Raw genomic sequence first — 27300 nt, 5'->3', positions numbered from 1 at the left:
GGAGGTAGACTGCCTTTGGATAGTAACTTCAAATATGATTAAAAGTAGAAATATGCTTTATAGTCAATAAACTTAAAAATTAGCAGAGATGACACTTCAAATAAAATCTGGAATATAACTAAAGATAAGGATCTACCAAATGTAAAGAAAGCCAGCATAGATAAGGCAATTAAAAGAGAAAAAAGATCAAGACTCTCAAAATATAGGTAATCTTTAAAAATGAATAAACTGTCTTAACTGACATTAAAATAATATATCAACCCCACACCAAAATTAATTCCAGATGGATTACAGAGTTTAAAAATGTTGAAAAGCTAGAAAAAGCAGATGACAGGATAGAATATTTATTAAATATCTCAAGAGGATTGACTTTCTAATCTTTGAAGACATACAAAGGAAAAAGGAAAAGATTTGAACAAATGAAAATGATAAACTTCTGTGTCTCATATATAAACAATAAAAATGAGAAGAGATTGGCAGAAAAATGTGCAGCAAATGTAATAAAAGTTTACTACTAATAAACGTAAGTGGTTCCGGAAAACTGGGACCATACACATCATAATTATTACCATCTTACAGTACGAGGAACCTGAGCCATGGAGGAAGAGGAGTGCCTTAGAATACGAAAAGCGCTAATAATAGCAGTTTCCAAGGGGGGAAAAAACAACATTTTTTTGTATTGCCTCCACTGATCATTTGTCTACTTGTTGTCAAATCAATTCCCCACCCTCCTTTGCCCCCTCTGTATATGGCAAGGCTCCTTTGCTCTGGCTTCTGGATAGATCCCACCAGTAAGAGGCAATGGCAGAGGCTTGGAGGGCCGGAGAGAAGCCTTGGTATTTCTCCCATTTCTACATCTGCTCTATGGTTCCAACTCCAGTCGTTCAGCCCCAGGCTCCGTGGTCCCAGCTCAGGGCCCATGCCCTCTCTGTGGTTTTGGCTCCTACCAGCCAGCCCCAATGCCCAGGCTCTGGTAACACTACATTTTCCCACTGCCTCTCTGGGTCCTAAAGATGACAATGGTGTCCTGCTGTTGCTCATCTCGAGAATGCCCTGCCAGACCCTGTTTGGTTTCTCTGCTCTACCAAAAACTGTTTTATCAATTCCATCTACTAAAATTTCCTATTTAAAACACCTAGAGTGTTTTTATTTTCCTAATTGGACCCTGACTCATTCAGTTCCTAAAATCAGGACCTTAATAGGAGATTTCAATAGAAGAAGTTGGTAATTCAAAGGAATGCTTACTGGACCTTACTTTTTAGGGAGGGAAAAAAACCCCAGTAAAACAGAAAGTTGAGATGTATAAATTACCCGTGATCCAGAATCACTTAACACTAATAATCGTAATACTAATATATATCCTCTGTGGCCCACATTTACCAAAAAAGTCATGACAGTAAGTAAAAGAAGTAGTGTTTTTTAAAAATGTTTTGAAGAGTGAATTAAATAAAAAGGTGGTTGCTGACTTAGTAACCCACCATTAAATGAGCTTTAGCTCTAGCCTCCCCTCAAACTCTCAATTTTTCCCTTCTTCTCCCTCCTCCTAGTGGCATTTTCTCTAAGAACAAGAAAATTAAAAAGTTGGTGAAAGGCAGTGGACAAGTTTTATTCAGAAGCTTGAAAATTAGACTTACAACAACTTTTGCCAGAATATTTCAGCCAAAATGAAAAACTCAGAATCAAAGCAAAGAGAAATACCATAAAATGATGACAATACAGGTTAAAAATAAATAGGCTGTATGTGAAAAACATCACAAGATATAATAGAATATTTTATCTATATCTTATCCATATCTTAATATAAGATAGAGTAATCTAAGAACAGTTTAGCTTCTCACCATGGCTTGCCCTGAAAACAATCCAATATACAAAGATCTCCCCATCAAATTCCCTTAAAGGGCCATTTGGACTGACCAATAATGGGAAAGAAACTGACTAAGAAAATGTTAAAAAAAAAAAAAAAAAGAAAAGAAAAGAAAATGAAGTGAAATAGTGATTTGAGTGTGCTTTACAGAATAAAAGACATCACCATCTTTAGAAATCTCAACGAGTGCCCTAACGTTCCTGCTCACAGTCTAACACTTCTAGCCAGACAGCCAGACTGAGCTTCACAATCACTTGGTACAGTCATCCCTCAGTACTGGGGGGTGGGGGAGCGCCAGGGCGGGATTAGGCTCCAGGACCCCCTGAGGATACCAAAATCTGAGAACACTCAAGTCCTATATATAAAATGGCACAGTATCTGCACATAACCTATGTACATCCTTCATAAACTTTAAATCATCTCTAGATTACTTACAACGTTTAATATAAATGCTATGTAAATAGTTGTAAATACAATGTAAACACTATGTAAATAGTTGCCAGTATGGCAAATTTAAGTTTTGCTTTTTGGAATTTTCTGGAATTTTTTTCCAGAATACTTTCAATTCACAGGTGGTTGAATCTGCAGGTGCAGAACCTGCAGAAACGGAACCCTCAGATATGCAGACCGACTGTACAGTTGTAATACTACACTAAACCATATTCTATTGGTCACAGTAAGTTTTTTTAACTTATGTGCCTGACTTGCTGTCAAATGTGAAATATACATAAAAATTAGTAGTCAGAAATCAAATATTATTTTAAATATATACCTATAAAAAAATGAAGCCATGGCAAGTAGAAGATACAGTCACTTGATTAATAACTTTTCACTGATTTTTAAGGAGGTTCATAGAAGATGATACTAAAATAAAATTTTATAAATCCATGTAACCATAGGCCAAATCTTCTTAAAAATTTTTTTGTTTCATTACATTTCATTTTTTGCAGGCCATTAAAAAAAAACTTAATATGAAAAACTGAAAGTCATAGTTTCATTCTTTTCCCACAAATTTCAATTAAAAAAAAAACTATACATGTGGAGAAGTCAAAAGAGTCTCTCTCACATAACACATGCCACTTTTAATGCTTTAAGAATAGTTAAACACAACAAAAATCTTCAGTAAGGTTACAGAGTGTATCTCCAGGCTAGACTACATGCCAAAATTCACTAACTTGTATTAACTTACATTGCCTTTTATTGGCCCTCAGTTAAGAACCTTTAAAACTATTCCCTAGATTCCAAGATGTATCAAGGAGGGCTGGCTCTACTTAGAACAGCTCTAGTCAAAGGCCACCCAAGATATGCCAAAGACAATATGGCCAGAAAAGCATGGATAACTGCCAACAGTAATTCTGTCCAGGTCTCTGAAACCCAAAACCTCCTTTCTACCACCCTCCCCTCACTCCATTTCCATCCAACAGACACATCATAATATCATGCACAAACTTGAAGAGATGGGGAACTGGCAAAAGGACACAGGTGGATGCTTAGGCTAAACATCTAAAATCATTTGAAATCTACCTAAAACTGAACAACCACAACATCCATAGTAACAACAAAAATAGTTTATATTATATTGCATACACTCTTTGCCAGGTATTCCACATACTTAAAGAATATGAAGTCAATCAGTCTTCACAATAACTCTACTATACAAGTACACTATTAATAATCTCATTTTACAAATGAGACAGCAGAGACCCAGAGTTTTGTAACTTGCTCAAGGTCACACAGCAAGAAAGTGTAGGTACTGAGATGTGACCACACAATGACTCGCTACAGAGTCCATAATCTTGCACACTATGATACTCTACCTCTCTATCTGTATTTGTTACACTTCCTCTAAACTATAAACATATAAACTCAAAATATTTAAATATGAAACCAACACAGTAGAACAAGATACAACCAAAAAAGAAATTAATAAAAGTCTTTATATACTGATGATGGAAGAAGATTCTAGATGAATTGTTATCTGAAGAATGTTGGTTAAGTGTCTGTTTTTAAGGTTACTCAAGAAAATGCCCAGTTTTCTGGGTAGCTGGATTTCAGGTTTGGTGGAGTATTTTGTTTTGTTTTTGTTGTCATTGTTTCCTATGCATCTTCAACTAGAATGTGTATTTATAACTTTTATAATAAAAAGTAAACAAAATTTTTTCCTCTTGAGAATTAGATTGTTATAAATTACTATTTACCAAACAAAAGACAATGACAAGAGAGCAACTCCTCAATTCTTCACAACAATTCTACTGACTATATTTTTAGGTAGAAAAAAGTGGAAGAGGTTTGAGTTACCTAAAATACAAAGTGACACTCTTATCCACCCAAGCTAAAACATTCAAAATATCAGAATTACAAATAACATCCAATCAGAAATAATGTGTGCTACAAAACTATAAAGAAAACAAGGGGAACGATTCCAGACGGTCAGAAGTAAAACACAACCCTAATGTCCTCATGTATGTGTAAGCTCTGTATGCATGTAACACCAACATATGAAGAATCAAGCTTCAGAGTGTTGATCAGTTAATAATAACTTGTCAAGCACATTCCTACTCATGAGGTATGTAGACGTATTTATGACATATTTTGTTTTAGTTTAGGTATGATGCAACTTTAAGAGTTACTTGATGGTTTAAAAAGAACTAGGAGCTATATATATATTGTATATATATATATAGCTATATATATAATATTTGTTGCATATATATCTATTTAAAGAGAAGGTGGAATTGAGCTGCCTTCGAGTTACTGAACTGGGAGGTGGTTTGCCAATTCTCACAAACTTTCCACTGTCTTTAAATATAGAGGATATTCCCTGGTAAATCTGGTCAGTTTAGTTAAGAAATCATATTACCATAACTACATCAATCCCTGAAGTTAAATTTTACTTCCCATAATTTCAAGTAAAAGTTAGCAATAATTTGCTGTCTACTCATTGTTGTCTAAATACTATTACTATTGCTTTGGCACATCAAGGGGAAAAAATGCTTTTTTTTAGAATGTGTATTTATAATACTTAGAAGAAATAGCAAGGGCTTATAAACGGGTCATTTTCTGTTGATCAAAAAAAGTCACATCAATTTGCACAGTCCTGTAGCGGCAAACATACTCACAATGCTGTACAACAGAACTCCAGAACTTTTTCATGTTGCAAAACTAAAAGCCTGTACCCATTAATCAACCCCCCTCCCTCTTCCTTCAGCCCCTTTAACCACCATCTACTTTTCTACTAGTTTTTATTTTTATTTTCCTCTTTAAAGAAAGACTATAACTTTACTGAGGTTAAAATAAAATTAACATCAATGCAAATAATAATCATTATTTCTGGTGAAAGCCAAATTTAACCATGAAACTAGTCTATTGCAGTTGCAAAAACCTGAACTATCAAAACCAGACAAGCACGATATCAACTTATTTAAACAGCCTGCTAAATTCACTTCCAAATTTTGCTGAAGAAAACATTTGCTTCACAAAATCACTGAAAAATCAGTCTTAAATTGTTACCAACTCTAGAAAAACAAATCATCTGTATCACATGTGGAGCTTTACCATTAGATTAGAAAGTGGCTCTTCATTAGAATAAATCTGTCCTCTACAGCAATCTCCTTTGACAAGAAAATTTCTAACATTTCTTGCCCATCATTCAGACAAAAGAAAGGACAGGGCTTCACTAACGCAAAAGGTAATGCAGCTGATTACAAAATTTTTAATTAGGATAACTTAGATAATTGTCTAGCAATAATAAAGCTTAAGTCTTGAAGAGAATGAAGGTTAATGGTGATAATAAAATAAAAGCACTTTGGAAACTGCCCTTCCCCAAGAAAATACTTCACTATTTTTATTTAAAATTTCAACAGAAACAGTCTGGTGACTGTAACAGAAGCCAAGACAATTGGACAATGATTACCAGTCCACCTGAAAAGCTAACTGACTTCAAAAGGTCATTCCTGCCAGGTGTAAATGAAATGTTTTAATGATCATCCACTGTAAAGAGATCAAAGCGTCCCAGGAAATGTTTCTAGAAGTAAAACTTAAAAGGTGATTTCAAATATTACTTGACAAATCCCTAAATAGACTGAATCATTTTACAGACTAATATGTCTTTAAAAATCTGCATGTTACTTTAATGATTACCCAACAGATACTAAAATTTTTCAATCTCCATTATGAAGCTGAAAAATAAGGGTAAAACCAAAATCTTGGAGAAAAGACAAAAATAATTTTTTGTTTTACCTTATCTTTCAAAGTAAATATTCTTGTAAGGGTGATGGCAATGAAATGAATGAGTAGTCACCACTCCACGAAAGTTACTTTCAATGAACTACATACTAAATCTGACCCGATTTCTCATTTATAATTAATTACTCTTCCTACATCAAAACAACAGCACTAAGGATACAAAGGCCAATGTTTACAGCCTTTTAAACCCCAAATACTATTGAAAATTAGTATCAGTCCTGAATAAAATAACACTTCAATCAGCAGACTTTTCAGACTTCAGAGAAAATATTTGCTGTGCACCACAGTACTGCGTACTGTGTTCCAAAAACAAACCAGATCAAATCAAACCAAACTCTCACTTTGTTGACAAGGTCTCATTTCAATCTAAAGGCAAAATGCCTCCATCCTATCAACTAACCTGCTGTAGATTTTATTACAGCTCACCTTAGGAAATACCTACCCTCAACTCTCTGAAATCATCTCCCACTCCTCTCCCTCTCAGTCTACTCCTCCCACTGGAGTCTTGCTGTCTCTGAAATGTGTCAAGCAAACATTCATCTCAGGGTCTTCACCTTTTGCCAAAAATGTTCTTCTTCCCACTTCACTCCAGCCTCTGTTCAATGTCACCTTATCTATGAGGCCTTTTTGCTCACCTTCTATAAATCAGTAACCCCTGTTCAACCACCACTCCCCTTCCCTATATGTCTTTGTTTTTACCCCCTACTACTTATCACCAACTATTTTTATTTATTTATTGTCTCTTCTTCACTTCCCTAAAGGATAGGTCTGGGAGAGCACAGGCTCTGTTTTATTCACAACACTGTATCCCTAGTGCCTAGGACAGTGCCTCACATGTAACAGTGTTCAATAAACACTGTGGAGGAAGTAAGTAAGTCAATGAATGACAGCAATGATTTACATTTATGAGTAAAGTTCAGAGTAGTTAAATTTTATATTTCCTAAAATCCATAAAGTTTGTAAGTAGTATAACCACATACAGATCTCCTAACTTTGTCTACAGATGGCTACACTTGGGTCAGGCACTCATCCCAGGGTCAGCTGGCTATGGCCAGGGAAACAGAAGAGCAAGGTAAGGAGCAAAGAGATCTACACACAAAGGCTGATGAAGTGCAAGAACTCCTAGAAAGAGATGGTACCACTGGCAGACACACTGCTCAACTTGTCTAGTCTACATTCCACTTACATACTTCCTCTTACAACCAAATTTATCCTTCTCTGGAGGCAAAAAGTGTTCCCTAGAACAACTGTCTCTCACAGGAATATAGCTTATCATTTCTCTTTCAAAGAATTAAAAAACGAAAATCACAGTGAATGACAATCACTAACAGAAGATTGTCTAATTGGAGGTTTTACCAGTGCCAGCCCTCCTTTCAGATCTCTTTGAGAGTTCCTGCCAGACTATCACAGATGGAAGAAGGAAACGGCCTATTCATCCAAAAAAAAAATACTTATTATGTACTTTTATGAAAGATGTTTCAGGAAATAATTTAAACTGCAGTGTGTGTACATTGTGTCTGTACGTGTGTGTGTGTGTGTGTGTGTGTGTACTGAGAAGGATGCTTCTAAAGAATTTTCTATAAAAACCGATGAAAAAGAAAATCAGAATTGATTTGGAAGATGAAGTTATCTAAAAAGTGATGGATAGAGAAATACTATTCCAATGTGTCAAAACTGCTTCAACTAGATATTACTAGGAAATATTTATTACTGTAGGATAATCTTTATTATTATTAGGTAACCTTGGCTGAGTACTTACTATGTGTCAGGTGCTTTACAGGTGTTAATTTATTTAATTCAAGAATCCTGTGATGTAAATATTATTTTTTCCCCTACTTGAGAGTTACGGACCTGGGGTAGAGTCAAGTAATTTGTCCAAATGTATACAGCTGGTGAATTACAGAGCCAGGATTCACACCCAGGCATTGTGCTCCAGAGCCTGCACTTGTAATAACTATACTAAACAGCACATAGAATCCTGTCCACTAGAAATATAATCTTAAAATGGTATGTTGGGAGAAAACATAAACCTTAAAGGATCATGGTAAAACAAAATCAATAAAAAATACAAGACTACTGTGTTAGCTTTGGTAATAAAATGTTCAGAGACATTTGAACACTTGTCATGATATCATCACATCTGCCAGTAGTGTTTTTTTTTAAGGCTGGAAATCGATTACTATTACATTACTTTAAATCTTGAAATCATTAAGAAAACTGTATCTAAAGTAACATTTCTTTTACACTGGTATATTATTTCGTCATACTTAATGTAATACAGATATTTATAAGTTGACTGTAAAGTATTATTTTGCAAATATACCCCAAAACTCATTGGAAAACTCATTCTTTTCCTGAATTTATAAAAAGTTGACTTTAAGTATGAAGTTACATCATTTGCTAAGGCATTATGATCTATTAGTCTGGACCTACAGCTACATGATATTGATAACACTTTTATCCATTAACAATGTATTTAAGACATGAAAATCTGAATTTAATGAAATGTCAACTGTTAGCCTTCTCTTATTAGATGTTAATCCTGCTCAAGTGACCTCTCTGAAAGGCTCAGAAATGAAAAACATTAAATCTTATAAACTCTCTCCACTTGAAATAATAAAAGGACTACAAAACATAACTTTTGGCATTGGGCACATTAGGCAACCAAAAGGCTAAAACATTCTTTTTAAAAATAGACACTGTTAAAATCTTTTTCAGTTCAACATATCTGACCTAACACTCACTTTATCTTTCAGACAGACTCTAACAAAAGTATACCAGTATAATTTGTAAACAACTCCTGAATGTGTGTGCAACATTTCCTTACTAAAGTAGAAAAGGTCATAACATCACAAGGAAATGAAAACAGAAGCCATCTGGGAAACAAGTTGCTCCTTAACAGTGATAATTTAAAAATTTTTTAAAACACAAAGTAGAAAACTGTAATCAGTGTGCAAATAACAATGAGAAAATAATCATTTCTGTGTTATAACTTATAAATAACTTTTCCAAACAAACATATTAAAATAAGTATCTTACTTCCAGGTAGCCACCTTGAAAGGCTATGGTTATTCCTTCACTCAAAAAAATTTTGGAATTCTTCCCCTGAAATTTCTTTCAAAACCAGTTTAAAAACACATCAGCTTGCAGATATGGTAAAATCATAGTAATAGTAACCCACTGTCCCTAGCTCGGTTCTGACCCAGAGGAATCAGAATTCCTCTCAAATCCCCAGCTGTCCCACCATCACCCTCAATGTCATCCTCCTCTACACCTTAAACCTCCTTAGCTCTCCTTCCGACACTAGGCTGACCTCCCCTCCCTCATCTCACTCCACTTTCCTCCTTGCTCACTGCACTCCTGCCACACTGGCCTCCTTTTCTGTTCCTTAAATACACCAAGCTCTCTCCTGTCTCTCGCCCTTTGCACTTACAGTTCTCTATGCCTGCAGTGCTGTTCTTCCCCTTCCCATGACTGGATTCCTATCCTGTTGCCCTCAATTAGTAGGGCCTGTCTTGACTGCCCAACTTAAGTAAAACGCTTAACCCAGACGCCCTTCCCCACCACAGCACCTTATTAAAATTACACTGCTTATTTATTTATACACTTGTGAATTAACAGCCCCTCTTACTGGAATATAAGGTCCATAACAATAAGAACTTTGTTTTGTATATTTTCAGTCCCGTGACCAGTACTGGGCATAAAGTACATGCTCAATAATGATACTGAGCAAATGGCTCCATGCCCAGATGTAGATATAGCAAATTGTCTACTGGAGCCTGTTCTGTGTCTCCTCTATGGATTCCACAGATCCTAGTCTAGAAGTTCCATCCCATCCTGATAGGCTGTGTGGTCAACACACATACTGTTGTGGTCTTTTCCAAGGTTTGATTACTACATACATGTCCTCACCTGCTTCCAAGTTCCTTCTTATATTCTACATCATATTCCATGTGCCTTTAGGTCAGAAAATAGAGAACCACTCTCTATAGCCAAGCCTAGTACACAGTAAGAGGTCAACAAATATGTGTTAACTAACACCTTCTCCTGGAATGGCTCTGGCATGACTCATTCAGAAGGGCATCACGAGGAGACAATACCAAGGACGCGCTCTGCTCTACCAAGAATTTATCCATCTCTCTTAAAAGATAATAGATAATAATAATAATAAAATCTCCAAGAACTAAAGCTTGAATACACCTCAATTATGTGTTTCCTGAATTCCTTCCCACAAAGTTCCTTGATCTGTCATGCAAACAGCACGCACATACACAAACACCTGCCCCTCTCAGGCTCTCCTAACCTCCATTTATGTCCAGACAAGCCCGAGTTTGCACACGTACAAAGCATAGGCCAGATTTAATTTTCTTTCACTTTTTAAACAAAAGACACACATACTGTAAAAATTCCAAACAGTACTAAAGTATACAGAGAAAACTGAAAATTCTATCAAGTTCACTGCCCGGGGCAGTTCTAAACCCTGCCCTACCCAGTCACAAAAATCAGTTTCCTTACTTAATAACTATACTTCTGTATTGCTCTTTCTTTGGGGGGTGGGGCAATTACATTTATTTTCATCATTTTTTTAAAATGAAGGTAATGGGGATTGAACCAAAGACTTCATGCATGCTAGGCATGTGCTCTACCACTGAGCTATATCCTTCCCCCAGCACTGCTCTTTGTTTTTTTTTTTCAGCATTGCTCTTAATATATCTGAGGTGTGAGGTTCAGTTCTGCGAGTCATACACAAAGAAACATTTAAAAACTGAATTCCTTTTAAAGGCAAATACTCAGGGTAGTGAAGAGAAGCAAACTATTAGAAGAGAAACATTTGAAGAAATGACTTCCAACAGAACATCTACCAGACTCAAAGGGGAATATAAGTCAGTCACCTATTTGAAAGACTGTAATATGAGCGACAGCTATCATTTGTTAAGCATGACACTAAAGGACAGAAGTAGAACCGCTGAGTCAAATACAGAGAAAACAAATTCAGGCTGACACACAGGAAGCCCTTGGGAGCCAAAGGGCTATTAAAATTAAGTAACCTCTAGGGCATCTCCTGACTAACACTAACAAAGAAAACCAAAATATTTCATCAGTTAACGATAACTATCAATCAATTCTAGAAGAACCAACTACAACTGACTGCAACCCAGCTTCCCATTTGTCCCCTGTCATCATTATGATCATCAGTCAACAGTTAACTAAAGATGTACTGGAAATTTTAATATGATCTTGAGTAAATAAGATCCAGGGTTATAGGGGTGATTTTTCCTGGTGAGAGAGGTTCATGATTTAACAAAGTATATGACCTATTTATATGTACTTAAACTGTACTGCTATGAAACCTAGTATCTGAACTGATCTCTGGCCCAGAGCCTTAAATAAACTGTAACCAGTTCCTTTTACCTTAAATGTTACCACTTTAGCTTAACAATGAGGTGCAGAACAAAACCAGGTCTGGCCAAAGATTCCTCCAGAAATCTTTAGTAAGTTCAACATTCATTATTATGTTTTATAGTATTAAAATATTATAAGCAATGTCCCAACTTCAAGGTCCTCTAAATCTTTGGTCACAAAGATACAGCATCATAAACAGAACTAATGACTGATATCACATATTATTAAAGCTGACATTTATTTCCAAAAACTATTTGACCTATGGTGACTAAACTCTGAAAAAAAAGCAAAAAGACCAGTAGCTGAAGAAAAGTAGATCTATCACATTATTTAGTCAACAGCAGTTCCATTGTAATTTAGCCTTAATCTTTTTGCTGAAATGATCTAAATAACAAAAGATCCATAACAAAAATACTTTTAAGAAAACAAAGCTACATGCAGTTTCTAAACATTAGTGTACAAAATGGAATTCAATGGTACATGAGAAACATCGAAAAAGCATGAGAGAATCCCTAAACATCCTGAATTCAAAGTCTGGGGCCTAGAAGCTACATTTTTAAAATCTAACTGATGTTGATGATTAGTTTAGAAACTAGTCATATTTTTTCTTAATAATCTCAGTTACTCCCATTTATATAAGCCTGATGCTATAGCATGCATACTCTCTTTAAGAAACACACACACAAACTTAGTTGTCGGTAGTGAAAGCTGTCATCTATTCCTAGAAAGTACAGTATACTGGTTAAAAGTATTACCACTCAGTTTGACTGGTATCAAATCCTATGCTTATCTAATTACCAGCTGTGTAGCTCTGGGCTTGTTATTTAACTTCTCTGTCTGTTTCTTTATCTGTACATCTGTAGAGATTTTAAATCATACTTCCTCAGAGGGTTGTTATGCAGATTAAGTAATCAAACATGTGCAAAGTACCTAGAGTAGGGCCTAGACAATGACAAGGGCTCAATAAACGTTAGTGCATTTTCATTATTATTATTTAATATAGGAAAGAAAAGAGACTCCAGTGGGATGGAACAGTCAGACATTTCAAAGAGCACCTAGTATATGAATGTGCCTTGATGGATGGGTAGGGCTTTAGGGATAAGAAATAAACATATTGTGTGTGAAGAATGAAGAGACCAAGGGCTTCAGGGGGAGGGTACAGCTCAGTGGTAGAGTGTGTGCTTAGCATGCACAAGGTGCTCGGTTCAATCCCCAGTACTTCCATTTAAAAAAAAAAGAAAAAGGTAAAAAAAAAAAAAAGTATGCTTCTAAGAGACCAAGGACTTCAGGGTTCATGACAGGCATCTTGGACCATAAACTCGGTTTTACTGAGTGGGCCTGCTGATGCGCAGCCTGAATGGCAGGCAGGGGAGTTAAGCAATAAGTAACATGAAGCCCTACAGTTCTCAAACAGTACAGTTCTCAAATGTATTAAATGCAGGGTTTTAGAATTCCTGCCTGGGCAAGGTGCCAGCCTGAGTGAGGATGAGGAACCAGTCTAGGCGAGAATAAGCCATTGAAGAAGTTTGGAAATGCCTTTGTCTGCTAAACTATCAAAGTATCATCGACAATTAGATAGTAACTAGCTAGAATCTTCCAGAATGAATAAAGGCACAGATAAACAGAAGTGCCTAGTACGAAAAGGTCAAAAGAAACATTTGTAAAATATGTGGAAGTCAGTAGCATAGAGATATTTCAAGAGAATGTCCAAAGTCAAGAAAACTTCATGTGGAACAATGCTTCTATTTATACACAAACTTCTTTCTCCAGAACATCTCTAAGAGCTGCTAGTTAGGGAATAAAGCTTCTGTTTTCTAAAGGACATTTGTCCTCCAGTACCTTTTCTCAAGAAGAAAAAACACTTTCAGAAATATCCGCAATCTCCTCTGGCTAGCATTATACGAACTTACTAAATTTTTTAATTTTAGCATCTCTAGAAGTTAATATCTCAGAAATCATAAGAGAAATACTGCACTAATAACTGGATCCTCAACGGAACCAAATCACAATACTTAAACCCCTGATGGAATCAATGGTAAATGGGATTCCATTATTACTGTCCTTAAAAATCCGCTTCCCCTTTTGGTAGATCAAACTTCACCCAAGATGATTATCATGAAGAAGAGTGGCCACTGTTAAATCAGTTTTTGAATCCTGGAAAAAAATATTTAACAAGGAAACAATTCAAATAACAAATGGTACAAATCATTATCTAGTTCCAAACTCCTCTCATCATACTTAAAATTTTATAGCAACATAAAAGTTTCTTCTGTATAGCACAGGGAACTATGTTTGATATTCTGTAATAACCTTTAATGAAAAAGAATATGAAAATGAATATATGTATGTATATGCATGACTGGGACACTGTGCTGTACACTGGAAATTGACACATTGTAACTGACTGTACTTCAATTTAAAAAATAATGAAAATTTAAAAATATTTTTATAGCAACATGCTAAAGGGAAATTCCTCCTTCCCTCATCTTTAAGCACATAAAATACAAACACCCCGGCATCCTCTTTTTGTCACCAAAGTTACCAACACGTACACTCTCTGCTGCTTACACCCAAATGAAGAAAAATGAAGAAATACATCATTCCACACATTAGTATGACTTCACAATGCCAGACTCACTAAGCTATGAAACACTATAAACCGTTGTGACTTGTTACACTCCACTGGCTAATAAAGGTTGATATGAAAGAACAGTGAGGCTCCTAACAGTGAATTTTACTACGTCCAAGGACCAAGCCAAACACCTCATTATGGTCAGGCTCCTTGTCATATCATCTAAGGGGAGCTGGAGAAGAGTAGGATTCAAAATTACACACTGTATCAGGCTACTGGAGAAACTCCAAAGGTAACAACCTTAAATCTGTTAAGTGTAATTTACTTAATTTTTCAGAAAGTCTATGACAGGGCACTATGCCAAAAACTGCTCCAAAAAAACCAAAAAAACTTTCACCATGTAATTGGAAGTAATATATTAAAGAGAGAGGAAATCCGTTTGGAAATAGGAAACATATGATGGAGGATAATCATTAATCAAAGCTCTAAACGAAAAAATTCAAATAATACTACCCTCCCCAAAGTTATGAAACCATTTAAAGAAGGTCAGCACATTTTTATTTCGTCTATTCTCATGCAAAATGGACAAAAATGAACCACTTAAAAACACAGAGAATCCTCTGTAGAATACTTGTGATTAAGCCTTTACAAAAAAGAGAAAGATGGAAATAGGCCCATCTGATTGGAAAAGATCTAAGTCTGCTGAAACACGTGCTAGCACAGGTATGAGGAAACTGGCTCTCCTGCTGTGGGCAGGAGAGCCTCTAGACATATTCAGCAACATCAATCAAAATTACAAGAGCATATGACCTTTGACTCAGCAATGCCATTTATAGGAATCTGTCTGACAGATGTGCTCATATAAATGCCATATACATGTAAAAATTACATTACAGTGTTACTGAAAGAAAAAGATAGAAACAACCTAATTGTCCATCAATAGAAGCCGGTTAAATAAATTACAATAAATCCAAACACAGTGCACCTGTTAAAAAAGAATGAAGATATATTCACTGATGTGGGGTTAAGTGAAAAAAACAAAATGCAAAAAAAAAAAAAAAGTATATTTTTAAGGATATTGTGTTGAAAAGGAGGTTGGTGAGGATATGTCTGTATTTTCACACATTTGTATAGATTATCCCTGGAAGTACACACAAGAAACTGCTAATACTGGTTGCTTCCAGCCAGAGGAAATGATTAGCAGGGCTACAGGAGACTCCTTCCTCTAAACCCTAGTGAATCTTTTGGCTTTCAACTCACATCAATGTCTCACCTAAAGAAAAGTACAAATTAACCAAACTTTAAAAGAGAGTGGAGGATGAAGCGTTAAAATTTCCCAAGCACCAAATCTGACCCAGTAATTAACTGTTTCCTTTTTTAAATTGCCTCTTTCTTTTCTTCTTCCCTCTAATTTGTTCTTGATCATTCCCTCTATCAACTTTCCCAGATCATTTTACTCTCTTCCATTGAGGCTGGACAGGGACATGTGTCACAAATGCTAAGCCCTGCTGGGAGTACTAAATGCCAATGAGGTTGATGAACTTTGTTCCAGTAATTATCACACAAAATGGGCAACAATCTCAGCTGTGAAAGACACCTGAGTATTTACAAAAGGATAGATAGATAAATCCACTTATGCAACAAGAAAGAAAAAATAGTAAGAAGGTGACAGAAGATGGGGGAAGTGAAAATTTGAGAGATTCCGTTTTAATGATATCATAAAAAGTTCTTCCAAACTATCTTTAAACACTCATTCAATATTGTCTGCTCTGTCCAAACCTAAGTATTTTATTACCTTAAAAAAAATCAATAAAAACAAAGTATCCATGCTATAAAAGTGATTTTCCCACTATGTAATTAAAAAACCAAACCTGAACTCCCAGAAGTGGCTCTGCACTTAGAATACCTAAATTAGGGATCACATGATCACAGCCATTACTTTTTCAAATGAACATTTTTTCATTCCCATTATATCATTTATTTGCAAATCCATACATATATTAAGATTTCACATGCTAGGTTCTTGTTTTGTCAAATTTTATGTTACATACTCAACATTTCTACATCTCAAAAATTTAACTGAAGACCTAGAATCTCACTTACTAAGGCTGAAACATAAGTATCCCTTATAAAACCCCAAAGAAACAACCCCTTTTTACCTAGAGCAATGTTTGCTTCTAGATTAACTAACTCATATCAAATTTCTCCTCCATGCGGTTGTAACTGGGGGAAATGGCCGTGACTGGTAGTGCAGTACATGAGAATCTGGGCAAGAACTACAGTAAACAGGATGTTTTGGACAAAGACATCTGGTTAACTGTACATCCACACTGTAGCCTGACCAACAACCATCATAAAGACAAGCTCGTTACATTGAAAGTTCTAAAAAAAATAACTGAAAATATATCTACAGGCTTCAGTACTCTCTGTTAAGTAAGTAAATGTCATGAGTAGATAAATAGGTTGTATGAAAATCTCCTTTACTTAGGTCTAAAGTACTGTTCTTATTTCATCCAATCTCTACAATATTGTTTCCTCTATCAGATACAAAAACCCTCACACACCAGTCAAATTCCTCTTATTTTAACAAATAACTTTCCAAAATGCCCAATATCCATTAAAAACTTAAAAGAAAAACCAAAACCAAAAAAAAAGCCCCCTTATTCTAAAACTATTAATTTACCATAAAATATACTGAAAAAGCTTTTCATAACAGACTAGAAAAACACCTTTGGGATTATCTTGAGATTCTTGAGCCTTCTGACCACAAATGATAGAAAACTGCCATGTGGGAAAAGACAAAAGGCTAATTAACATTTTAAAAGCAGAGAGTGAACATCCATATGAAATATACATTACGTAGTTAAACAAACTAATTTTATTAACCTTCTAGCTTGGCATGAACACAGGGTAGCTGGGCTGGAGGGAATGTAAAAGAAAATACTCAACAGCTTAAAATTAACAATGGGCCCATTTATTCAAGGTAGGATGGTTCTCCCATTTCAGCTTGAGGACTGAAAGTCTCTTTCTCCCCTCCTCTAGGAGGGAAACCCTGCAGCTGGCCTATCACTCAGCTATATTCACAGCTTCACTCAGAGTCAAGCAATGGCAAGAAAAGTCTCTGTCTTCATTCTGCACTGAAAACCAGCACAGAGAAATGTTGACTTTGAGGTGTTCAAATTTCATCCTTCAAGGACCAGTTTAATTAATTTCTCCTGTAGGAAGCCAACTCTCCATCCCTGAACAAACACAAAAGGTCTATGCCCTCTGAAAATGAGAAACACTTATCTGTATCTCTGTCATTCCATTAAATATTGTCTTGTGACAGGTCTTACGACATTGTCAAGTACTGCATTTATTTCTTTTCTCCCCAACCTTTGTACTCATTACTCTGTCTCTTCTTCAGTGGCTTCTAGGAAATAGTCCTTAAACTATTGAATAAATGAATTTATAGCAAATTGTTTTCATGTGTTTCAAGTGTTTTCTCTGTTCTATGTTATACTCTTCAACAGGGCCCCAGACTCCAGGAAATGGAACATTTCTTCTGCTTTTCAAGTTGAATTCCAATCTTGTCTGACCTGGTAACAACTGGTCCTCCCCTAACTCTTGAGAATCAAAATCTTTATTATTTGGTTATTAAAATGTCTGACCTTATTTTATCTGCTAAAGAAATACCATAGATGTGTTTATGGAGAATTGGGAGACTACCTTCAGGAAATCCAAATATTGATAGTTAAGGGAAAAACTCTAATATCATACATCAGAAAATAACACACAGCAGACAGAATATTTCAACTTTAGGATGCTATACTTAAAAGGTAATTCAAAGACACAGTATTCTTTGTGTAATTCCATCGTGAGGAGCATCAACTTGCCAAAATATGACCTTGAATTGTGCAACGTCTCCTATTTCTTATAAAATGTATTGGCAAAGACCAACAAACCCACACTGCTACGATGAAACCCATTCCCACATTCCATGGCTTCAAGGCAATTCCATAAATACAGGGTCATGAAAAGATAGCCTGCAAACTCCAGTAGACAGTATTCCATTTTAAGGTTAGGAAACTGAAGACAATAACATGTGACCAGGCAGTTACAGCTATCTAAGGATATTTTCAAAAAGTCTGCAAGAATTACCAATCTTATCTTAGAAATCCACATACTAAAAAAAGTATGCAAAACTCACACAAAAGAGACTGGGAACAAACCTGAGTGTAATGTTAAAATTTTATAGTTTGTATGCTTTGGAAATAAAGTCATATTCAATATATTCATAGGCTGGTAACAACAAAATCTCAAGAAAACAGAAAGTTCAAGTCCCAACCAATGGCTTATTCATCTCAAATACATTTGATATCTCTGCATTCCGGTATTATAAGGGAACATAAACAGCCCTTTGGAGTTCAACATAATGATACCTGACCAGAGGAAAAATTGTGTACTTCTGAACTCTATATATAATAAAGATACAGGTTCCTAGCTAAGTACAAACTTGCAATTTTGTTTCTTTTTCAATTCCAACAGACTGTAAATTAAAAAACACATATAACTACTGTTTCCTATAATTTTGGGGGATTTGATGTTTCAAGTCTCTAAATAATTTTCTTTTGAATTTCATACAATTGTAAAAAATAACAACTGAGAGAATACCGTGCCAGACCTTGTTAAGAATTTTATACACATTATTAAAATAAGAGAATCACTAAATTACATTTTTTCAGGCATGCTTTCAGGTTTTAATTGCTTCTTGATACTATTAATTAAATCATCTGGTGATCACTGAAATATATTACAACAATTTTAGATAATTAAGGCATAATAAATATAACCAGATAACTAATTAAGATGAGGTATAACATTAATAATCTTACTGCCACAATATAACTTGGTTATTAGGCACACATCTTTATTAGGGAATGTTACCAGGCATGTTTAAGCTGAACCACACAAGGGGTTAAAAATAACTACAATGAAAGGCCAACAGCCTAGCAGCTCAGTTAAGCCAACATTCCCTCTCCTCCTCCTCCCGTTCCCATCCTCCCCAGTCCAGAACGAACTGCATGCCCCGCTGCACAAGACCCAACAAGGTCACCGGAGATGGCAGAGACTTTTGTAAGAGAACAGAAATAACTCAGCAGCTTTGTTACCGTAGTCTCTTCTAATCAGTATGTTCAAAATCCTTTAATTAGCACTCTGTCTACACAAGGAAAGCATTTCTTCTGTGCCAGGGGAGGGCGCCTATGTATGTACACAGTGTTCTGTTGTATCAGCATCACAACATGGAGCTCAAATTGTTGGCCAGGGAACTGAAGCACAGAAAATTCTTTTAAAGGCATGGCACCACAAAATGTACATAATCCATTTGCACCTCTATAATCATACAACAAAGTGATGATTAAGTCTGTTTCATTTAGGTGTCAATTTGTTTCTGGACTTTTTTCCAGCAAAAATGGAAGTATTTAAACAATACTTTTCTTTAGTCTATTATCATAAACTAGGATAGTCAAATTCAATATAGAAGAATGCTACCAGAATGTGAAAACAGACAATGTTCAAATATTGTTCCTTTCTTCGTATTAGCTCTTTATTAGGAGGGGAAGAAAAACACTGCTTCCCTCCAAGAAGAATAAATCTACAAGACACATTTTTACATGGATGCTTTACATTTACATTTTCACCCAGCCACGAAGCCTTAAAACTTGCAGGCTGGATTACATATATGTGCTTCCTTGTAAAAATCTGAGTAACTGGAATCAAGATGGAATTCGGTGATAAAGGTATTTAAAAATCCACAGCCAAGAAACAAGGAAAACTTCACTAGTGAATTGGGATTTGAAGCATTTTAATAGAGATATGTAATTGTTACAAACTTATTTTTAATCTTTCAAAATCAAGGTGGCTATACATATACTGTAAGAAGTGTCGTGTGTATATCTGTATATGTTTGTAAATATTTATACATATACAATTAAAATAAAAGATAACCTTCTAAATACCTAACCTGAGAAACAATCTACCTAATTTAAGACAAAGCTTATTATTAGGGAGGCAGCACAGTATAATGCTTCAAAGCCAGCCCTTCCACACCAGCCATGTGAGCTCACAGCACAGTTCCATACAATGAGAATAACACCACTACTTCACAGGCTGGTGTGAGAACTAAATGAAAGGGTGCAGGTAAAGAACCTGGCAAAAATCCAAAAGTTTGCTAGTAGGGGGAATAGGGATTTTCATGTACTGTACAAAAGTGTAAATTGGCACAACCTATCAAAAAGTATATATATAATTATGTATATTATATCCACTGCAGCATTACTTATAATAGCAATACTAGAAACAATATAAATGCTCTTCAATAGGGGATTGCTTAACGAAAGGTTACTTCCCTACGAAAGAACTCTATACAGCTGCTAAAAATAAAACATATATTAACAGGTAAAGTTCTCCATGGTAAATTGTTGAGAAAAAAGCACTGTGTAGAACCTGTGTATAATATGCTACCATGTAAGTAAAAGGGGAATAGATACTCATATTTATCTGAATATACAAAAAAAACCCGTCTGGAATGTTACACAAGTAATTAACAGCAATAACTACCTACTAGACATGAAAGTGAAACAGCACCTGATACACAGTCAAGCCTCAATAAATGAAAGCTGTAATCACTCCCCTCATCAGTATCATCAAGAAAACATATCCTTAAAATACACATGCAGAATACATTCGAACTAAATCCATAATGAGGTAAACAATCTCAATTATTCCAAGGCTATCTAGTTGGCGATCCAAGTCCTTCATTTCCTCTTCAAAGGTAAGTAGCCTCTGGCCATTTTACTTTAGGCTCTCACCTTCACCAGAGAGTGAGATAAGGAAATAACACCAAAAACAGCCATTTTATTCAATATTGATCAATACTTTCTAATCAACAGCTTTTAGGAGCTGAAAGGGACAGTAAAAATCCCATAGTGCAAAACTTCAATAACATATGAAGAAACTAAGGTCTAGAGAATTCCCAGTGTTAGTGACAGTTCAAAAATTTGGATTCTGCCCCTAGTTAAAAGCTTTCCATTTCATTATTAAGAAAGGAGAAAACAGGCTTAATTGAAATCAACTATCCTTGCTAAATTCCCTCCCTAGCCCCTTGTTTATTTTAGATAACTAAGTTTGCTGAGATCAAATTCCATGAGCAATTCTATTAAGCAGAGCATGGGTCATCCAGAGAATTCAACAACTCAGTTCTGAATTTTCCAGGACTATGCATTGAATGAACATCTGTAATAAAATCAGTAGTTTGCTTACACTGGAGATTGTCAGAGGCATGTTGAAATCCTTGCCACCTTGCAGCCGGAAACCCCAAGGAGCTGGGCCAACCAAGGACACACTGTAGTTGCTCATGGTTCTAGTGACTCCAAGTCCAATCCCCAAAAATGAAAGAAACTGTGAAAGAAAATTAGATGGTTAACAAAAATGTTTATTTGAAGACATATTACATATTTAAATGGATTTACTATAAACCTAACAAAATTAGTTCAGTATTTTGTTTTGGGAGGCAGAGGAGAAATGCAGAATAAGTTTATAATTAAGTTTTCATTTCAGTCTAAGAAATGGAATCCATGAGCTACTATACAATTTCTAAACTCAAGCCAATTTCCATAGCCTAAAAATTCCATATCAGAGTACATTTCTGGACACTCAATCAGCTTTACAACTTGCTATAATAAATTTGTGGCTTTTCGCATACAAACTTTAATTCAAAGTGCTTTACAACACATCGTATTATATTTTAAAAACCCAAAATTTTATTTCAGGTTTAATTCAAAATGATTTTCCCATTCTTTTTTGCCTACAGTTGGCAAGAGTCCTTCAATTTCACTCACTTAAATTCTAAGTTATTCTAACATATGAAAAGAACTGCAAATCTGTAGACTCTCATTCATGCTTTGCAAACACTAAACTCTTTAAAATGAGAAGTTGCTTTTTAATGTACAAAAGTATTCTCTCCAATTATAAACTACAACTTGTATTTCCTCTTACAGAGATATGGTATTTGCCACACTTAAAATTATTTACTTTTTTTTCAGAGTATGATGGACAATACTCTAGCAGTGATGTTTTAGTCAGAATCTGCTTTCTGTTTAACATACACACCCCATCAGGCAAAGCAGAGTGAGCATTTATTACAGAGAAAAAGACTGACTAAACGTGGTAGGAATATACGGTTAAACTCAAAGCATGAAAGAGAATTAGAGCTTTAGAAGGGGCTTCAGTGCTTTCTTTTTTCTGTTTTGCTGGAAGCATGCTCATAATGACTCTCATGATAGTACTTTTACATAATAAAAAACTAAAGAAAAAAAGCATGACTCAGAGTTTGGTATTGGTTGTTATGGTGGTTATATGTGAATGGGAGAAATTGGGAGGAATAGAGATTTTCTAAAATGTAATACTAAGAAACCTAGTATTTCCCTCTTTAAGAATATTAGTAATATAACAGACGTATAATTTAATAATTTTAAAGCCACATTGAAAAAAAAAAAAGCTGTTTAAGACACACTTCCTTGGAAGTCTGTGCTGTTCAACCAAATCGTCACCTTCTATTACCTATCTTAAAATATTACTCCATTTTTTAACCCATTCAAAATTTCAACTCCATCATGTCATATTAACAGTGGCAGATGTAGATATTTGAACCACTAGGTATATTAAAAGCAAACAGATTCCATCTTCTCACATAGGGAAAATGAGGCAAAACTTTCAAATAAGTCTAGTTCTTAAAGAAAATTAAATCACTGAAAATCTGCACTGCATCTACCAAGAAACAAAATGGGCTTTTCCACTGGCACAGTAGCACACTAAACTATCAGGCAATAATACGTGACTTTAGCACTGATGTAACAGGCACTAAAAAGACAAAAAGGCGAAATCAGAGGTCAAACTTTTAGATGTGAAAAACAAACAGTAAGGAGGTAATAAGGAGCCACACATGATTTAACTTTCTCCCTACAATAAAAGAAAAGACTTTCAGAAAACATGTAGAGAAAGACTGTCTCGATAATGGCACACAACACAAATCAAAAAGTGTGTAAAGTCAGTAGATATTTCACAGGCAGCCTGCCCTTCCTTTTTTAATCTTTAACTTGTTAAGAGAAGAATGTGAATGTTAGGCTCAACTTCCTCTAACCCCATTATTCCCTACAAGAAAATGTATTTAATTCCTGTATCAACCCATGTACCTGCAACTTCCCTTTACTTGGGGGCTCCCTTCCTGACTTCTCCCATTTGTTACTAAAAGTTCTAGCACTGGCAAGGTCACAGCTACACCACAGAACCAGTGTCAGTTCATTTCTAGTCTGTGTCGTTTCCCTTTCTGTATTCTCTCTTTGCTAGCTTTATGTGACTTAAAATATTCTGATCCCTAAGCAATGGTAATATTATTGGCTTTTTCCAGGTCTCCTCCATCTGGTTATTAGTGCCAAACTCTTCCTAAAATACCAGTCAGGCAGGAAATAGTGAGCAGCCTTTCTGCTTTCCAACACGTAGAAAAAGTTGGAACTTCTGCAGAGTGCTGGATTTTCTTTTAGGGAAAGTCCAAACCATGTCTTCGCTCTAGGACTCGGGAAGGAAGGTGGGTATTTCCCACACTTCTATCCTAGCTTGTCCGGTGGGTAGGATGAGGAAAAGGAGAACTCGTGATGAACTGCTCAGAGTAACAAGAAGGGTCTGAAACGCAAGCAGTATCTTGAGATACTGCTTTTTCCCCAGACTGAGAGGCTGTGGAGGTAGAGTGGAAGAACTAAAACCACAGGCACAGGATGAAAGCAGCCGAGCAGACAGCTTTCCAGCAGAGGTTCACGCCTAGCCCTGTTTGCCAAATAAGGTTCCGGAGCCGACTGTTTCCGAGGCAGGCGGGTCCCAACGTCCTCGCGGTCAAGAAGGCGGACTTGAGATAGGATCTGGCGATCACACCCTAGACCTGCGTTGCCCAGCGCAGCCACGAATTTTCTTTCCAAGCCCTGCCCTGTCCATACGCCCTTCCCTGTCCATACGCCCTTCCTTTTTCCACTTATTGTCAAACGAACTGGAGGCACAGTCTTACAAAAGCCCCAACAAGTACGCAAGTATTAATAAACCTGGCGTTCACGACAGGTTTTTTTTTAAACAATCTTTTTTTTTAGACGCACGGTAAGTTTTCCCCTAACAAGTTACACAATTCTAAATATTCGGAGGGAAATAACATGCTTCTCAGTAGCGTAAGAGCAAATAAAAAACCAACACGCCACTCCTGTTAAGCCCCGCTCCTCCCTACACCCGCGGGGACTGGCGCAGGACGTGGGAGGACCGGACGCCTAGGTGGGTGCCGGGCGACGCCCGGCAGCCGCATCGCAGCTCGGTGCGGGGGTGCGAGGGCCCCTCCGCGCCCGCGCTCGCCACGCCGGGCGCCCAGCTCCCAAGTGCCTGCTCGTCCCGGGCGGCCCGGGCTCCGGAGACTTCCAGTGCCCGCTCTGGCCTGGCGCCCACTCCCACGCCGCCCTTTCCCGAGCGCTCCTCTTCCCACGCAGCTCTCCCACCTCCGCCGGTTCGCGTCCAGCAAACACCTGAGAAGCCTCCCAGCGCTGGGCGCGCCCCCCTCCTTTCCCCTAGCGGGGCTTCCCTCCAAGCGCTCCGCGCACCGCGCTTCCCCTTCTTTCCCTCCTCCCTACCCGGGGACGGAGACGCGCATCCACGGCGGGCGGCCACTCACCTCAGGTCCGCTGCGGCGATGCCTCCGCCTCAGACGAGCGCTGACAAGTGACTCGCGGTGCGTGCGCCGTCCCCACGGCCCGCGGGAACTTCCGCCTCCTGGCTCCCCCACCGGCCCCGCCCCCAGGACAGGGACGCCCCCTCCGCTCCCGGCCACGCCCTCGGGCAGGGCCGGGCAGGGCAGCTCCGCGCTGGAAGAAGGCTGCGGCTGAGCCTAGGGCGCTGGCTTGCTGGGGAGAGCTGATGCCGCCGCGGAAAAGCTATTGCACTACTGAGTTCGGGGGTAGTAGTCTTAGGGGATTTTGAGCAGTACCTGCCAAAGGTCCGCTCCGCCTGTATGTTTTGTAGTGGACGCATTTCTCTCTCCAGAAACTTTGAACTGGCAAGCAGTTGCTTTGGCTAAAAATAGAAGAGGGCTTTGGGTAAAACTCTATGCAAGTTCAGCGGCTACTGCCTGGTTTTTTGAGAGAGCTTTATGTGCCCTGGGAAGTGAAGACACTGAAGTTTACTTCTCAGGAAAAATGAAAATCCGTAACTTTAATATGTAGAAGTTAAATCCTCTGATCAATCCAGAAGACTGTGATAAAGAGCAGCGGCCGAAAGTGGTTCAACCACTATAATCTCAGCTTATTTTTTGTAAGTCCAGATCAATAGTCCACTTTCCCGTTTCTGTGAAGTTGCTTCATTTAGCCCAAGCAATTTATTCAGAAGCAAATTTGAATAATGTTCAGTCAACATGCAGAAAGTAACTTGTTGGCTTCTTTTAAACTGTGAATTGGCTTCTAAAAGGTAAAAAGGACCATTTCTAACCAAGGCACGTGTAAAGCAAGGATCACCTTAATGGAGGTCCGTGAATCCCCTAGAAGTGCAAACAAAATTCTAGAGAATGTCCAAAATTGCTCTGTCCAAAACAGTAGCCGCTAGTCACGTGTTGATATTGAACGTCTGAAATGTGGCTACTGTGACTGTGGCCCTGAAGTTTTGTTTTATATAAGCTTAATTTAAATTTAAAAACTGAAGCAGGTAAACATGCTTCTGTTAAACACAACTTTCTTGTTTGGGTTGAACTACATTTCACTTTACCACTGAATTTAGTGCCCAAACGGAGCTATGATGGAAATGTGAAGATGCACACTGGATTTTGCGGACTAAGTATGAAAAACATAATGCAAAATATGTCATTAATAATTTTATATTGATTACATATTGAAATGAGATTTTTTAATATTTGGTTAAACATAATTAAAATTAATTTAGCTTTTTTCAATGTGGATACTAAGACATTTTAAGTTACCTATGCTGACTGGCATTATATTTTCATTGGATAGTGCTAGTCCATAGTTTTCATCACATTCTCCAAAAGATTATGTTGGAGGAAAGGGTTTGCTAGTGTGAGCTGATTTGGAGAGTGCTTCAATATATATTACAATAAATAATAATAATAGCTACCATTTACAAATACCTATTACGTGCTAGATAGTGTAGTAATCCTTACAATAACTTTATAAGACAAATGTCATCCCATCAAGGAAATTGAGTTTACAAGAGATTACAGCTTGTGACAATTCCCCCAGGCGATGGCTAGAATTACCCTGTAAGGGTCTCATTTCTGCTCTTCCTCCAGTTTGCTACTGATACAGTTAATCGGAGCCTGAATGAACTAATGACATCAAGAACTGCAGGCAGTGTATGAAGGTATCACTGGAGGGTAAGCATCTTGAGATGATGAAGAAGAGTTGAGAGTGAGGGGAGTGTTGCTTACCTATGCAAATTCAATGTTTGCCTGCAGGTGCTAGCCTGCCTCAGAATCCTCCTCCTCCTACCACAGTTTAAAGCCTGGGGTATAGGGGAAGTGAACCAAATTAAAGTATGATGCACAGGTTAATGTTTATCCAAGTGTCCTCCAAAGAACTGCGTCAAAATGGCACAGACAGCTTGTTAAAACTGCAGTTTCCTGGTCCCCACTCAGACCCAGGATCCTTGCAGGTGGGCCCAGGATCCCACCCTTTTAATAAATATCCCCCTCCAGAGAATCATTCAACTGCAATATTTAAAAACCACTTTCCTAGAAGTATTCCAAAATCCTCAATTTACTGTGTACTATGCTTGGATGAGAAGCGTGCATCCCAGACAGCAGCAATTTATCTCAGTTTCCTCATCTTAAAGGAAATGATAATGATAAATAATGTTTGAGGTTATCATAAGAAGTAGAAATTTCATGTACATACACACACACACACACACACACACCACACACACACACACACACACATATATGTATATATAAAGCACTGTGCAGCATGTTTGGCATCAAGAAGATGTTAAATACATGGTAGCCATATGAAACTTTCCTAACCAATTGATTAGCTTTATTTATGTATCACACAAGACAAATAGGGAACATTAACATTCATTATACATGTACTAAGTTCTTGACTTAGGTATGTTATTTAATTCTTACAACCATATAAAGTAG

The 27300-nt window shown here is 36.9% G+C and overlaps 1 protein-coding gene across 7 annotated transcripts in view; it reads right to left on the bottom strand.

Moving 5' to 3' along the window:
* The window catches only part of PDLIM5 (PDZ and LIM domain 5), a 185420-nt gene extending 160459 nt beyond the window's left edge, over positions 1 to 24961 (bottom strand). For 2 of the 7 annotated variants that reach the window (XM_032459960.1, XM_032459969.1), the window contains exons 1-2: positions 24826 to 24959; positions 21387 to 21524 (exon numbers count right to left, since the gene is read on the bottom strand). In XM_032459960.1, the coding sequence (XP_032315851.1) occupies positions 21387 to 21482 (96 nt within the window). In that variant the 5' untranslated portion in view covers positions 21483 to 21524; positions 24826 to 24959. Of the gene's footprint in view, positions 1 to 21386; positions 21525 to 24825 lie in introns of all 7 variants that reach the window. The other 5 variants (XM_032460004.1, XM_032459951.1, XM_032459977.1 and 2 more) reach the window with 5 other exon arrangements.
* Positions 24962 to 27300: the final 2339 nt, after the last annotated feature.

This window comes from Camelus ferus, chromosome 2, assembly GCF_009834535.1.
Source record: "Camelus ferus isolate YT-003-E chromosome 2, BCGSAC_Cfer_1.0, whole genome shotgun sequence".
In the NCBI taxonomy this organism is placed as follows: domain Eukaryota; kingdom Metazoa; phylum Chordata; class Mammalia; order Artiodactyla; family Camelidae; genus Camelus; species Camelus ferus.
The sequence above is the reverse complement of the archived record's forward strand: the minus strand, read 5'-3'. Positions and strand labels throughout refer to the sequence as shown.